Source organism: Colletes latitarsis, chromosome 6 (assembly GCF_051014445.1).
Source record: "Colletes latitarsis isolate SP2378_abdomen chromosome 6, iyColLati1, whole genome shotgun sequence".
NCBI classification, from domain to species: domain Eukaryota; kingdom Metazoa; phylum Arthropoda; class Insecta; order Hymenoptera; family Colletidae; genus Colletes; species Colletes latitarsis.
Genome location: NC_135139.1, coordinates 24,771,755 through 24,786,994, shown reverse-complemented (window position 1 = coordinate 24,786,994; position 15,240 = coordinate 24,771,755). Strand labels below are relative to the sequence as shown.

At 39.9% G+C, this 15,240-nt stretch overlaps 1 protein-coding gene across 3 annotated transcripts in view; it reads right to left on the bottom strand.

Annotated features, from left to right (window-relative positions):
- The window catches only part of Mctp (multiple C2 domain and transmembrane region protein), a 39,077-nt gene extending 24,777 nt beyond the window's left edge, over positions 1-14,300 (bottom strand). For 2 of the 3 annotated variants that reach the window (XM_076767566.1, XM_076767569.1), the window contains exons 1-2: positions 14,138-14,300; positions 1,725-2,060 (exon numbers count right to left, since the gene is read on the bottom strand). In XM_076767566.1, coding sequence (XP_076623681.1) covers positions 1,725-1,782 — 58 coding nt within the window. In that variant the 5' untranslated portion in view covers positions 1,783-2,060; positions 14,138-14,300. Of the gene's footprint in view, positions 1-1,724; positions 2,061-7,297; positions 7,989-14,137 lie in introns of those variants that run through there. The other variant, XM_076767567.1, reaches the window with a different exon arrangement.
- Between the last annotated feature and the right edge of the window lie 940 nt (positions 14,301-15,240).

The following is a 15,240-nucleotide window of genomic DNA, read 5'->3' as shown; positions in this document are numbered from 1 at the left end:
GCCTTTCATCCCTTCAACGAGGTCATTACAACCACGTTCAGGAAGGTATGTAATTACTGATAATAAGAGAGTGGTTTATGCAACGATATTGTGCAACGAACCCGATACGTTCACGTTTCATTATATCTGCGCGGGCGTTTATAGCGCGTAAAAGGCGCGAAAAGTACGTCCCGTTACGCACAACATGATCCACCATTATTAATAACATTCCGCGGACGCGAATTTAGGACGACGCGATTCTTTCATCGATCCTGAATAATCGGCAAAAGTGTTCCAGAAACTTTGCCGCGAAAGTAGGACGTTTAACAATGCTGTTGCATATACGGAGTTAAAACTCACGTGCCTATATACGGATTTAGGAAATTGCTATGTAAATCTAGGTCTTACTTCCGGAATATATACGCGACGCGTGCACGACGCGTGTTTACGAAAGGATTAAGAGCGAAGTTCTTTAAACTCGGAGTTTAAAACGGTTTGGTACCGACCGAAAGTACAGTAATTTTCTATATTTCCGGTTCCAATTATTCTTGTTTTAGAAATGTGGGGACAACCGGTGATTCGATCTAAAAATATTGCCATAAACGGGGATATTTAGCATCACGGGTGACTGTAGAACCGCGACCGCCACAAAGGCGAAGATAAATTGGAAATAACGTAGGAATTAGAGACACTCGATAGTCCGGGTAAAAGGGTATCGCTGTACGGGGCAGGGGAGGTTTCTTTGTAGGGAAATGGGCTCGCAGGATGGAAGAATACAAGAGAAACACATTATACATAGATCTATGGTTGGGGGATTAAACGAGAACGGCGTAACGCGTTGATGGCTGACGGCGTTATGGAAATCTAAATTGCATTTTGTAGCTCGTGGACGAACAATGACCGATGCGTAACAAATAAATGCAATCTAGTCGTTTGCTCGAAATCCTATCGCGGATTTCGATAAATTGGACTTCGTAATCTGTTCGTTGTCGCGCAACTGGTCAGAAAGAACTTGCTTCGAATTATTCGACGAGAAATTAAAACCGGAGGACTTCAGTTTAAGGAATTCGAAACAGAGCGAATCGATTAAAGCGACAGAGCGCTCCCTCGAACGGGTTAATGTCACGTTCTGGTCGAGGATTCCGGTAGCAAAGTGAACTAACAAGGGTCCAAGTTAGCCTCGATATAATCCCGCTTGTTCCTACGGGTTACCCGTTAATCTCGTCGCGAATTACGATCCAACGGGGAGGCCCGCGGTCATATTGCTGGGATCTGATCGGGATGGAATTACCGGTTTAGGCGTTTTGCTTAACGAGCAGAAACGTTTCCAGCGTTAAACGGGCCCGATACGCCGCGGAACTTTCGACCGCCTTCAATCAACGTGAATTCACTCGATCCGGCAAAAAATAAATTGGCGACTCAGGACAATCTTCTTTCGCGACTTTACACCATTCGAGGACCAAGTTTTTCACACGTCTCGTTACAACGGTAATTTCTCCATGCAAGGCAAGATTTACTTTCGTCGAAAATGTTTAGAATGATCGAGGCTCGTTTTCAAGCACAGATGAAATAAATTCGAGGGGATATCGCGCGAGAACGTATGTATAACATATGAAATAATTGCGTGCAACGTCTGGAGAGGCCACGCGTGGTGGGCCACAGGGATTTCCCCGTCCCTGAATTAGCCAATTACCGGCCAATTAGAGTACTCGTGGAAGGTTTTCCTTCGTCGTTAGGGCACTCACCCGCTGCTATCTGTTCACTGTCCTCCGACCCAGCGAGTAGCTCGACGCTCTTGCTCATCTTATCCACCGTACGCGCGGATTGTTTTTCGAAGCTCCAGCTCGCGAGCCTTTAATCTCTTCTTGAAGTACGCCAGTCTGCCGCATGCCGATAGCATGATTTCGTCGGGGGATTAATGAACCCTAACGACCGTCGACCAGCGGCCGCATATTCCGAATTTTCGTGGGATCCACCGGCTGTGGAATCCTTCAACGATGATACTGGTGATCCCGTCAACGCATCGTCGGCTGGGCCATTTCTCTCCTGCGTTTTGTGATTCGTGGGCGAGGCGATGAGAGCTGCCGTGATATAGATGAAACAATCATGAGAATGCGTGACGATTTTTACATACATTCTTTTTTTTTTTTAAATTAACAAGCACAAAATAAGTGGCTTATGTAACACTAGATTTACGAATGTTGATTATACAGGGTGTTCGGCCTCACCTGAGAAAAATTTTAATGGGGGATTCTAGAGGCCAAAATAAGACGAAAATCAAGAATACCAATTTGTTGATGGAGGCTTCGTTAAAAATTTATTAATGTTTAAAGTTCCGCCAGTACTGAATTTTTTTCTAGAAAGTGGGTAGAATTTTGAGGGTATGTGTATTCACCAAAAATGATTGTAATTGACCCCAGAACCTAGAAATAATTTTTTTAGAACGATTCGAAATTTTTTTTTTTCGTCGAAAAATTTAGGCACCTACCCCCTGTCGATTTTTCTTAAAAATTCATTTTTCATTTTTAGTAATTCTGTTTGACGCCCTACAGAAAAGTTGTCTAATACTTTTCTGTAGGTACCGATGAGCTCTACTTCAGAAAAAAGTTTCATTGAAATATATTCACAATTGTAGGAGTTATGACTGAAAATTGGACCATTTTTATGGGGTTTTTCTCATTTTACGGGGTCAAGGAGCAACTTTTCCAATATTTTTGCAATTTGTACATATTCTCCATCAAAATACGCCTAGTTTGCTTTTTTAAACATTAAAATCGTCCAATCCGTTCAGAAGTTATGACGTTTTAAAGATATGCATTTCAGGCCTCACATTAGATTTTCGGTAAGGAATTTTTTTCTCGAAAATGCGTAGGATTTCAGGGATATGTGTAATGACCAAAAATTATTGTAATTAACCCCCGCATCCAAATATAATTTTTCCAGAACGATTTGAAATTTTTTAATTTTGTCGAAAAATTTGTCCACCTATTAGAATTTTTTTCTCGAAAGTGCGTAGGATTTCGGGGGTATGTCTATTCACCAAAAATGATTGTAATTGACCCCCACAGCAAACAATATTTTTTTCAGAACGATTTGAAATCTTTTAATTTTGTCGAAAAATTTGTCCACCTATTAGAATTTTTTTCTCGAAAGTGCATAGGATTTCGGGGATATGTCTATTCACCAAAAATGATTGTAATTGACCCCCACAGCTAACAATATTTTTTTCAGAACGATTTGAAATCTTTTAATTTTGTCGAAAAATTTGTCCACCTACTAGAATTTTTTTCTCGAAAGTGCGTAGGATTTCGGGGGTATGTCTATTCACCAAAAATGATTGTAATTGACCCCTCCAACTAAAAATAATTTTTTCAGAACGATTTGAAATTTTTGAATTTAATTGTTAATAACTTTTTAACGAAGCCTCAGTAAAGAAATTTATATTCTTGATTTTCGTCTTATTTTGGCCTCTAGAATCTCTCATTATAATTTTTCCCTAAAGTGGCCGAACACCCTGTATACCTATTTTTACTGAAGTGAGCCATTTTGACTCATACAACGAAATTCAAATTGTTTGCAAAAAAAAATAGCTCCAAATCAATTTAAATGAAAGATTTATTATTAAAAATTTCATTGAAAACATTTTTAGCTAAAGAAACTATTTCCAATTTTTTCCAACGATGGCAACCTTACATAATTAGATGTAAAATAAATATCAATACCAAATTATTTGACAAAAAATTGATCTTATAAAATTATATTAGTTCACTGAAAATGCTCTGTTTACGCGTGATGTATAAATCGGAATTATGAAAGAGCTTTTTCTGGCCTCAGCTAACTAATAAATTGACATTAGGTGCTTTTAGAATTCTGATAAGAACTTTCTTCACGTAAATCATAAATTTTATGTGTTTGAAACAATTATCTGTTAAATCATTTTACGAGTCAAATTGGCTCACAACCGTAAAAAATAGGAATACCACATTCGATAATACGAAATGAGGGGGTAAGTCGAGGGGAGGAATTCATATTTATGTATAATTCATTAAGGAATTAAAAACCAACATATCTTATTAAAAAATAATATTCAAATTTTTTATATATATAGCAACAAAATTCTAAATGAGTCAAGTTGGCTCAGTCCGTAAATCTAGTGTTAAATGGGTGGACGATCATCTTTAAAGAAGATTCAATGCGTTTAAACGCTGTGTTTGCAGCAATTATCCTCCAATACGGAAGTTATTTGCTAGAACTCGCGAGAAATAAGTTAAACTCGTTTCTTCGACTTGTTTGCGAGATTTGTGAAGCAAATGAACCCGTACAGCAGTGTGAATTATATTATGATACTACGCCTAAGGCAAACGTTACGTGCTTTACCTAAGAAACCATCTTTAAAATAAAGATTTTGCTACGACACGTAGCATTGATAATTTCATTAGAAATTATCATTGGACTTTACAGAGTTTCCGAGTCGTCGAGTGGACACAGAATTGTAGAAAAATATTTAGTTACGATATTTCAGAACCTCTTCGAAAGATAATTAGAGACGCAAGAATATTACCGCTAATGCTTGAAATAATATTAATCGTAGTCGATATTGATACAATTCCTCTGGAACGTTACTTTTTCCTGGTAACGCGTGTTTTCTTAACCCCCGATAAACCCTCGAAGAACACTCGACAACTCACGCTGCTTGGAAGCTCTGGAAAGTTTAATCATAATTTCCAACGTCTTCGAACCTTCTTAAAAGACGATCGTGCGCTTAAATAATCCAACTATCATATCAGGTGTGTTCGTGTGTATGCATGGGTTGATCAATTAGGTAATTCGAACAGTTAACAGGATAATCGTGCGACGGTTAAACGATAAAAATGTGTTGCTGTTGATTCGATTAGCGATCGATGAAATGTAGAGGAACTATGTTTCATTTCCAACTAGCAAGCTTGGTAATGTATTGTTTCTAAAGAGCGAGCAAAATAGTGCGATAGATCAATGACCAAAAAATGTGTCGTCGATTAATTTACCGATCAATGACATGTCGTGAAATGTAGACGATCGATAGTTACGGTATACTGGAAAATATGTTTCGTTTCCAACCAGGGAACCGAGTAAATATAGTATAAAGGAGTGTTAAAAAAGTTTTGCTATTCCCTAGACTCTAACGATCAATAATCAATTAAAGGGCAAACTGAGTGCGTTTCATTCCTAACTAGCAATTTTACTAATCAATAACAGTTCGCTCATAGGAAAGAGAGTATCGTAGAAGACTAATCGATAGAAATGTAAAGAAAAATAAAACGTAGGTGAAGTTCAACAATCGACCAGAATAGAAGCAGGAAGAAATATAGAGTTATGGATTAATAAACATCGATTACGTGTGTAGGCTGTGTGTTACAAACTTAGAGAACTACAAGCGACCGTAATGTGTGTTGACAGCATCGTCTGTAGCGCTATTATTCTGTCGCGAAGTGTAGATACCGATGGGTTAGTTTCAAAACTTGTATTTGCGTATAATTAAGCCACGTAAAAAAAGTAATATTCAGCATTGGAACTTCTTTGGCTGTATAAATTCTCTCGACTAAAATTTCCGTGAATTAATCCGTCAATCGTTCGTATAAAAGCTCTTGGCTTCAATTAATCAAACGACAGAACCAGTGGGACTCGTCCTACGCGAATAAACATCTGTTCTCTATGATTTAGCACTGTTCGTTCGCGGTCTCGTGAAATGAAATTATTCGTGCGAAATTTCCATCGATAAGCGTACTTTTTGATATCTGTATTTTTCGGCGATTCGTGTGTTTATGGAGAACGGTGTAATTTGAAGATAGCAAAGGGGTTTTAAACGTTCGATATAATTCAAGCTGCAAACGTAGAAACGTCAGATCAAAGCTTTTCGTCCCGAAACAACGATAACCCAACCTCGAAAACCCTCTAAATAAGCGATCAAATTCTAGCGGCTCGTAAATCACGCTGCACCTTCGAGAATTTCTGCGAGAAATTGCGCGACGAACGGTTACGTTCGAAGAAACATAAATCACGCTAGCATAAATCGCGATCATTTCGCGGGCGAAGTCGGCCATTTGCATCGGTTGATCTCGAATTGTTTGTGAAGGAAATAGCAAAGGTACGTAAGCAATTATTGCAAAGGGTAATGCTGCAAATAAAGCGCAGCGTTGAACTATAGTTCAACTGTGCTTTTATAAAATGGCGCCCAGGTCTTTGTCGAGTAGATATATTTGCCTCGACAAAGTTTTGACAGAGAACAATTGCCAACTAGCGAACTGGAAGTGGGAGGAACCGTGAAACTTTGGAAAGGTGCAACTTCGAGGCAAGATATCTCGAACGATGCTTCTTTGATTTAAGACACGCGTTTAGAACAATATTCACAGAATTTACCTAACGAATAGATACAGGATGTTCAGCCACCCCTTGAAAAAATTTTAATAGGAGATTCTAGAGCCTAAAATAAGACGAAAATCAAGGATACTAATTTGTTAATTGAGGCGTCGTTAAGGAGTTATAGAAACATTTCCACACAGTATATTTTCGGTAAAGAATTTTTTTCTCGAAAGTACGTAGGATTTTGGGGGTATGTATATTGGCCAAAAATGATTGAAATTGACCCTCGCAACCGAAAATAATTTTTTCAGAATGATTTGAAACTTTTCACTTTTCAGTGTAACAGACAGTTGTGGTCAGATATTATATTTTCAGTAATGAATTTTTTTCTCGAAAATGGTTAGAATTTCGAGGGTATGTCTATTGACCAGAAATGATTGAAATTGACCCTCGCAACCGAAAATAATTTTTTCAGAATGATTTGAAACTTCACTTTTCAGTGTAACAGACAGTTGTGGTCAGATATTATATTTTCAGTAATGAATTTTTTTCTCGAAAATGGTTAGAATTTCGAGGGTATGTCTATTGACCAGAAATGATTGAAATTGACCCCTGCAATCGAAAATAATTTTTGCAGAACGATTTGAAATTTTTTAATAACTTTTTAGCGAAGTCTCAATCAACAATTTGATATTCTTGATTTTCGTCTTATTTTAGCCTCTAAAATCTTCCATTAAAATTTTTCCCAGGACTGGTCGAACACCCTGTATAATTAAAATCACACTAGTCGACGGTAGTCAGAGAAGCAATTATGGAAACGAAAGTCTAGTGTTCCGAAACTATGACCTGTAAATTAAAAACGTTAGGCGCTGAATAATGAAGCGAGAAGCGTCTTCATAGCGATAAATTTTTGTTATAAAAGCGGTCCTCCGCGGCCAGAATCCACAGACTAAATATTAATTACGACTTCGTTAATTACCAAGAGTAAAAGCGTCCTTGGGTAGGTCGGAATCCTTTTTGGCGTGTTTCGTTTATTCGAGGACGGACCAATTCGTCCGTGGCTTCAGCGAAACGGCACAAAGGAATAAATAATGCCGCTCCGGTGAATATTTCTAGATGCCACGGGCAGACGTTTATAGAACACTCGTCATCGGTAATCTGCTCGATTCCGTTTTTAACTCTGTTAATTTCTCGAGCGAATCAGCGGGCAAAAGGATACCTCGGTTATAATTCGTTTAGCGATCGGCTGAAGCGTTCGCGGAAATCTTGACGATGAACAACCATCGTTTCTGTTTTCCAGCGTATTTCCTAGACCGTGGTTCCGGTAATTCCATGCTCCTTCTTTCGTACTATCCCGCGTTTCAATTACAATCAGCCAGATTCGATGGAATCTGTCGAAGGATCCTCATCGAAAACTGTTATTAAAATAAAATTGGAATTAAATGTGGGTTAATTAAAAGTACGATCGTCAGGGCCAGCTCCAGAGTCTCCGCGACAGACAAAACTCGTTGGTGAATATACGCGTGACCCAAATCTACTACGACCTACTCGAGCAGCCCCCATAGTCGTATCGGATAAATTCAATCATCGTCTGACAGGAAACAAGCAACACTCTGGTCTGGTAGACGCTGTCGCATCGATGGACGTAATTTATTCCGAGGTGACTGATAAACCGAGGTTATCCTAATAAATGGTAAGGTTGGACAGATTTCAAATAACATTTTTCGAACAACAGTTACGTGACTCGATAAAAAAAATCTAACGATAATTGAATCTGGTCGCTGGTCCGTGATTCTCACGTGCCAGAATCAGAGTCACGCTCGACGTTGCGAGAGCACCGGGGCTTTAGAAGCGTGTCAGGTAGATAAATAAATAGCAAGCTTTGGACAAAATGCTATCCCGTGGGACCAAAATTTATCTCCCCTCGTTCGAGACGCGAGAACGCTTCCGGAATCTTTTGTTCTCGTAACGGCGTGTCTTTGACCCCGTTGTATCCAGTTTGCCCGCGTATGAAAGGATTCTTGGGTCGCGCGAAACGCTCGACGCTCGTCCCCCTCCCCCGCGGGGCGATCTTTTCGCGTTCGATCGATTAGCAGGAACGCGACGGAGGCGCGAACCGGGTGGAATCGCGGCGAGATAGTTCTCGTGACCCCCTAATGGGATACAAAGCGCGGAGGGGATTGTTTGGGGGGCGGACAATGGATCCGCGCGCAAGGCGAACGACAAGATGAAAAACGCTGGCCAAGGAAGGGAAATCGATCGCCGGGAGAAGCCGTTAGCGTGAATGAAGAAGCTTCCTACGAAGCCGTTTACAGCGAAACGAGATATTAAATTCTAAGAGGCTGGCCTCTGCGAGCTGTCAGACACCTATAGAACGCGACAGATACACGAGTACAGATTAAGAGGAACCCGGAGGAGCCAACCGGGATGCTGAAATACGACCCTTTCGACAAATAAGTATGGAAATTAAGGGGTTTAGTAACTTTGAAAAATTCTAAGGTTTCTTAATAGTTTCCGGTTGATAGACTGTCGAAATTTCTTCCGACGGTTATTAGGAAAATCGCTGTCCTAGCCAGTGGATTCGTACCTTGAATTTGGGTATTAATTTATGAAATATCAACCTTTGGACAAACAAGTAGGGAAAGTTGCTTTTTTTTTAAAACAGAGGGATATTGATTCTGCTAATTCCCACCAGTTGAATCTAGAAAATGTATTTTTATACGGTACAATATGCTTAGGGGCCTTGAATCGCAGTACGAATTTGCGCCTTAACGAGCACGAAGTTACGACTCACGCGAACGTCGGGTTGCCTCTTGTCAGGGGCGTTTCAATTAGAAGCACGAAGAGGTACATAAATAATCGCCCGCATATTCTATCGAAAATCAGAAAAATTACGTCGTTTGAGTGGTTCGTTAAAAGGGACACGAGTTCGGTGAATCTGGCATAAACGGGGTTAATAAAAGCACGAAAAAAATCATCGCCTTGCGCATCCAACCGGAAGTCGAAACGCGTCTATGCGTTTATGGTTGGACGAACGAGAATGGAACTTAAAATTGCTTTTTCGTGCGTTCCACGGGGCCAATAATTATAAAAAAAAAATATGGAATTACTGTGATGTAACGAGCCCAATCGATTATACTTCGCTACGAGATTGTAAAAGACTCGTCTTCGATATTGCTTTAACCTCCTCCATTGGCATTTAACTGTCGTGGGTCGTATAGGTCCATTTAAATTGCCAAAGAGATTGGACGTTACATGGTACTGTGCATCGATTCCCTTCAGAAACGTTTGTCAGAATATATCGAAGCAGAATCCATGTTTCTTTTCGTTCAAGACTTACTTCGAAATATTTAGAATGAATTTTGGGGGCAGGTTGATAACGAAATACCTGGATTATGGACCCTAACTGTATATTTACTTTGTCTAGCAACCTCATAAAACATACGTTGCATTGCACAGAAGCAGACCAAAAGGTCAAGGTTCAGCGAGCAAGACGGTATTCCACCCGAAATCTATGCACGGTTTTCGAAACGAGATTTTCTAATTGGACAAAACTAGAATGTAAATGTGGTCCCGGGGAAGCGCGAGCAAGGTTCTAAATTCATTCACGGTTTGAGGAAAATTACCCTCTTCCGAGCGGAAGGTTGTTTCCCGGCCCTCGGTTTTAATTCCGTCGTCGGTATAACCGAGTCGAAATTCGAGGGAATAAATTAACGAGCCATGCACTTCTGGCTGTCGCTTATTGCACATCGAGGAGCATTAAAACCTACAGGTCGATACGGGGTGATCGCTCCCACTTTCACGGTGAACACTCGCCCGCGAATCGCGGCTTTATTGCTCGTCTTCGTCTGGCGATGATCCGCACGCGAGTGCACCCAGGTAAAGGCGCCGATGGTCGACCATGTATCGCCGCGACAAAGAAACAACGCTCGTTAATTAACCCCCGTGCGCTGTTCGAATAATTGCCACGCTGGTGCTGTTCTGCTCGAAATCACCCAGACCGAATAAACACTGGAACAGACTCTTTGTTCGGTCGTGGCGCGAGCGATCCAGAAAATTCGATTCAATCCGTGGATCGTTTCCAGCCGAATTCGATTCGTCTTCGAACTTGGAAAAGCTACATCTCTGACAGAGTTCGAGATACGACCAAATAATTCGGGTCGAAGTTCATATTTCGACTTACAGAGGTCTTCATTGTATAGAGGCTTTCAAATTGTACTGACTTTCGAGTCACATATAGATCTTCGAGAATTGTATAAGAGTTTTTGAATCATATTAAGGTTGTTCGAGAAGTGTATAGAAGTTTTTGGACAGTGGAGAATTAACAAAATTGTAGTTTTATAGAGGTTTCGAGTTGTATACAGGCTTTCAAATTCTATAGACTTTCGAGTCACATATAGATCTTCGAGAATTGTATAAGAGCTTTTGAACGAAATTAAAGAATTAACAAAATTATAGGTTTGTAGAGATTTGGAGTTCTATAGAGGGTTTTGAGAACTGTATGGAGGCTTTCGAGTCATGTACAGATCTTCGAGAATTATATAAAAGCTTTTGGATCATATTAAAGTTGTTCAAGAAGTGTATAAAAGTTTTTGGACAGAGGAGAATTAACAAAATTGTAATTTTATAGAGGTTTCGAGTTGTATACAGGCTTTCAAATTCTATAGACTTTCGAGTCACATATAGATCTTCGAGAATTGTATAAGAGCTTTTGAACGAAATTAAAGAATTAACAAAATTATAAGTTTGTAGAGATCTCGAGTTCTATAGAGAGTTTTGAGAACTGTATAGAGGCTTTCGAGTCATGTACAGATCTTCGAGAATTGTATAAGAGCTTTTGAATCATATTAAGGTTGTTCGAGAAGTGTATAAAAGTTTTTGGAGAGAGGAGAATTAACAAAATTGTAATTTTATAGAGGTTTCGAGTTGTATACAGGCTTTCAAATTCTATAGACTTTCGAGTTACATATAGATCTTCGAGAATTGTATAAGAGCTTTTGAACGAAATTAAAGAATTAACAAAATTATAGGTTTGTAGAGATCTCGAGTTCTATAGAGAGTTTTGAGAACTGTATAGAGGCTTTCGAGTCATGTACAGATCTTCGAGAATTATATAAAAGCTTTTGGATCGTATTAAAGTTGTTCGAGAAGTGTATAAAAGTTTTTGGACAGAGGAGAATTAACAAAATTGTAGTTTTATAGAGGTTTCGAGTTGTATAGAGGCTTTCAGAGTATATAGAAATTTTCTAGAATAGTATAGAGGTTTTTGAGTATTGTATAGAGGTTCTAGAGAACTTATAGAGGCTTTCAAAGTATATAGAAATTTTCTAGAATAGTATAGAGGTTTTCGAGTATTGTATAGAGGCTCTAGAGAACTTATAGAGGCTTTCGAAGTATATAGAAATTTTCTAGAGTAGTATACAAGTTTTCGAGTATTGTATAGAGGCTCTAGAGAACTTATAGAGGCTTCCGACTTGTATAGAAATTTTCGAGTATTGTATAGAGGCTCTTAAGAACTGTATAGAGATTTTTGAAAACCGCATAGAGCCTTTCGGACTCACAGAAGTTTGTAGAGCCCACACAAAGGTTCAAAGAGTCGTACAGAGGTTCGAGTTTACCAAGGTTCGACTGTGCTTCTATTTCTGGCAATGGAGATTCTGGAATCCTCGAAATCTGAAATTTTTTTCGCAACTTTTCATCAGCCACTTCCAATTTGACCTCTTCCAGATAGGCTACTGGGAGCTAATAGCAATGGTTGAAGGCTCTTCCGATTGCTCGTGTGAAAGAGGCTCTTATTTTCGACACTGATTCTCAAGAGTAAAACTCTCGAGTAGGCGCACCATGCATTATTCTCGATAGCGACTCTCAAGGATAAAAACTCTCTAGTGGACAGCAAGCACAAGGCTCGAGTCAAATGGAGCGTTTTCTTTTTTTTACACTGAACCGTCGTGTGCTGCGTAAAATATAATCCCGTATGTTTGAACGCGGAAAAATGATTCCGCAAAGAAAACAATCGTCGTTGGTACTCTTTACCTCGTCACGACTATTTGTGCCTTCGCGTAGCGTTTCTTTCTCTCGCTTCTGTTTATTTTCCGTCAATGATTTCCCGCAACAAACGATCTCGACCGTTAATTTCTTGCGACAATTTTTTACTTACTCCTCGAAAGCTACTTTGCGCGACACAAACACGACCAATTAGCGGATATGAAGTAGAGTTCAATTTGCACAGGCTGCTATTGGAAAATTCAATACTCGACCGTTTCGTTAGCATCAAGTATCATTGACTGACAAGAAAAATGACTGCGCGGGGCACTGTCGGTTCAAACGACTATGGTTGTACTGCCGCAAAGGATGGACCAATATGTACCTCGAAATTTCTATATCGTGAAATATTTCATTTCATAATTGAAACTTTTACTTTTATTGTATAAAGCTTGAATGAATTGTTAAACGATCTCTGAAACAAACGAGATTTATATTATATCCTCGGCAACATAATTCTTCCATGGAGAAATTAAATTTGCAGGAAGCTAGCTCACCTTTTTACCGCGTGATAATGGCGCAAAGAAAAAGTAAAGAAAGTAATAGAATTTTCCTTCGCGTTCCTCGCTTTAGAAAACAGCGTAAAATTATTAAGCGATATGGAGAAAGTATTGTTACTTGTATTAACGTATGAAAATTAATAAATATTCTTCGATAGAGTCTTCTTTTCGTAAATTCTTATTTCAGGACGTGGTAGCGTTTGCATACGCAATTTCTAGTTGCAAGAAGCATTTAAATTTGGTAAACTTTGAAGCTCTCGAGGGTGATATCTCAAATTCATCGAACGTACATAATAATTTGTATATCGGATCGAGTGAAAAGTTATTTACACGTATATCAAACGGAAATGCGTTATCGTACGAGCGGTCTGACGTTTAATAATGACCGACGTCGTCGAATATCTTGCAACGTTCATGGCTTTCGATATATTATTCCGAGGCTGACACATACGTCACAGAAGAATTGTTAAACGTATGAAAAATGGAAAAGTCATCCCAAGATCCCAAACGGGACAACAAATAGGGCAAGATTAATAACAAACAACGATAATCCTGGTGAAAAATAGCTTTCGTTAACGACCTTAATTTACGTGGATAACGCGATAAAGAATAATTATGTCAGACATTTTCTAAACGCTATCGGTTTCGTTAGTGCGTTCGCGTCCGTTTCGTAATCTTTTCCTCCCCCGTCGAAATACAGCTTCCGTAAAGAAACATCCTGTCGTTGAGTCGAGGCGGAAATACTTTATAAAAACAAGATGGAATAAGAATACGAACCGTTACCGTCCAGATAAATATTTAATAAACGCGACAAAGAAAAGAAAAAGGTTCTCAGACGCAAACAACGGGAGCCTTAAGCCTCGACCGAATCTCCCCGAGTTTCTCGATCGATTAATAGAACTTTTACAACGAGATTCAGCCGAACACTCCGAACTTCCGGTGTAACGAAACAATCCACAAAGCTTCCCACCCCCGGCGTACGTCGTCTCGCGTACTCTGGACAGAACAATCGACGGTTGTTTTGACTGTGAAACACACGCATTCCATGTTTCCCTCTGACCTTTCCTTACAATGGAATCCTTCTTTCGATTCAACCCCCCTACCCACCCCATTTGGAGAACCCACCCTAACCGACCGTCGTATTTCGCGCGATACTTTGTGTCGCGGTGTGTGTTCCTCGTTGTCACAGAAAGGGGAAAAAATAAGACGAAAATACGGGAAAAACATCACTTGTCTGTCGTGTGGGCGCTGCATGCATCGGGTATCGAACACGTTACCTTAAGATCGTCCCGAGGGACGCACGAGGAGGAACGATCCGGGTGCAACGACGACGCTCGAGGAACGAGTCAACTGCACACGATACGCGTGAAATTTCGGCGCACGGGAGGGAAAAAAAAATGGTGCACGAACACCCGCGACCCGCAAGCTGACGCTACCGTGTCCGAGAGGCCACTGACAGAACTCGCGATTCCCCATCTTGCTCGGATACTCCTACCCCCACCAGCGTCACACGCGCAGTGGACGGAGGGGGAAAGGGGAGAACAGGAGGGAGAGTACAGTGGCGGACAGGGAGTGGGAGAGAAATGGAGAGAGGCTCTATCGACCCAAACGAACCACAGTTGTGCGAAAAGGCGGAGATACACTGGTAGCGATGGGTCCGACAAATGCATACGGTAGTTCTCTGTGGGCCGAATAACAAATAAAAAAACGAGGAACGTTTTGCAATAAACGGATGCAACCATTAACTGTTCTGATAAAATATTTTCCATTTCCGTATTGAAAACTGACTATAGGGATGTGGTAAATAACTTAGGGGGTGGGACTTATTGACAATAGTTTTCGTGGCAATGAAATGATTCGTGTGGACTATTTGAAGTCTACTCTTAGTTACTCTGGTGGCTAAGGTGTACAGGTCCCCGGTACAGTGTTAACGAGATTATATACAGGCGTATTGCAGGGTTAATGACCCATTATTTCGAGTACCCGGCGGTATACTGTTATTACTGTATGTACTATTAATCTAATTAGCAGCAGTCTATCAATGATTCGACTCTGGAAACAGACGAATTTTTGGATTTACGAAAGCGGCAGCAAATTGGAAAATTTTAATTGTTTTCTCTGTTATAACCACGAGCTCTGCTACCAATTAGAATACTTATATAAACTGTAATAACATTATGCCGCTGAGTAATCGAAACAATGGGGGTTATTACGGAGCCGCGGGGCAGAATTATTATTCCCATTTCTATCGCGCACGGGTGTCCAATAACAAAATTAATCATATTGCAAAATCGTTAAATTACTCAGGAAGTAATCGAACGTGGTTTTCGACCGCGATGGGAAGATGCATTCTGGATGACGTGAATATTATTTAAAAGCT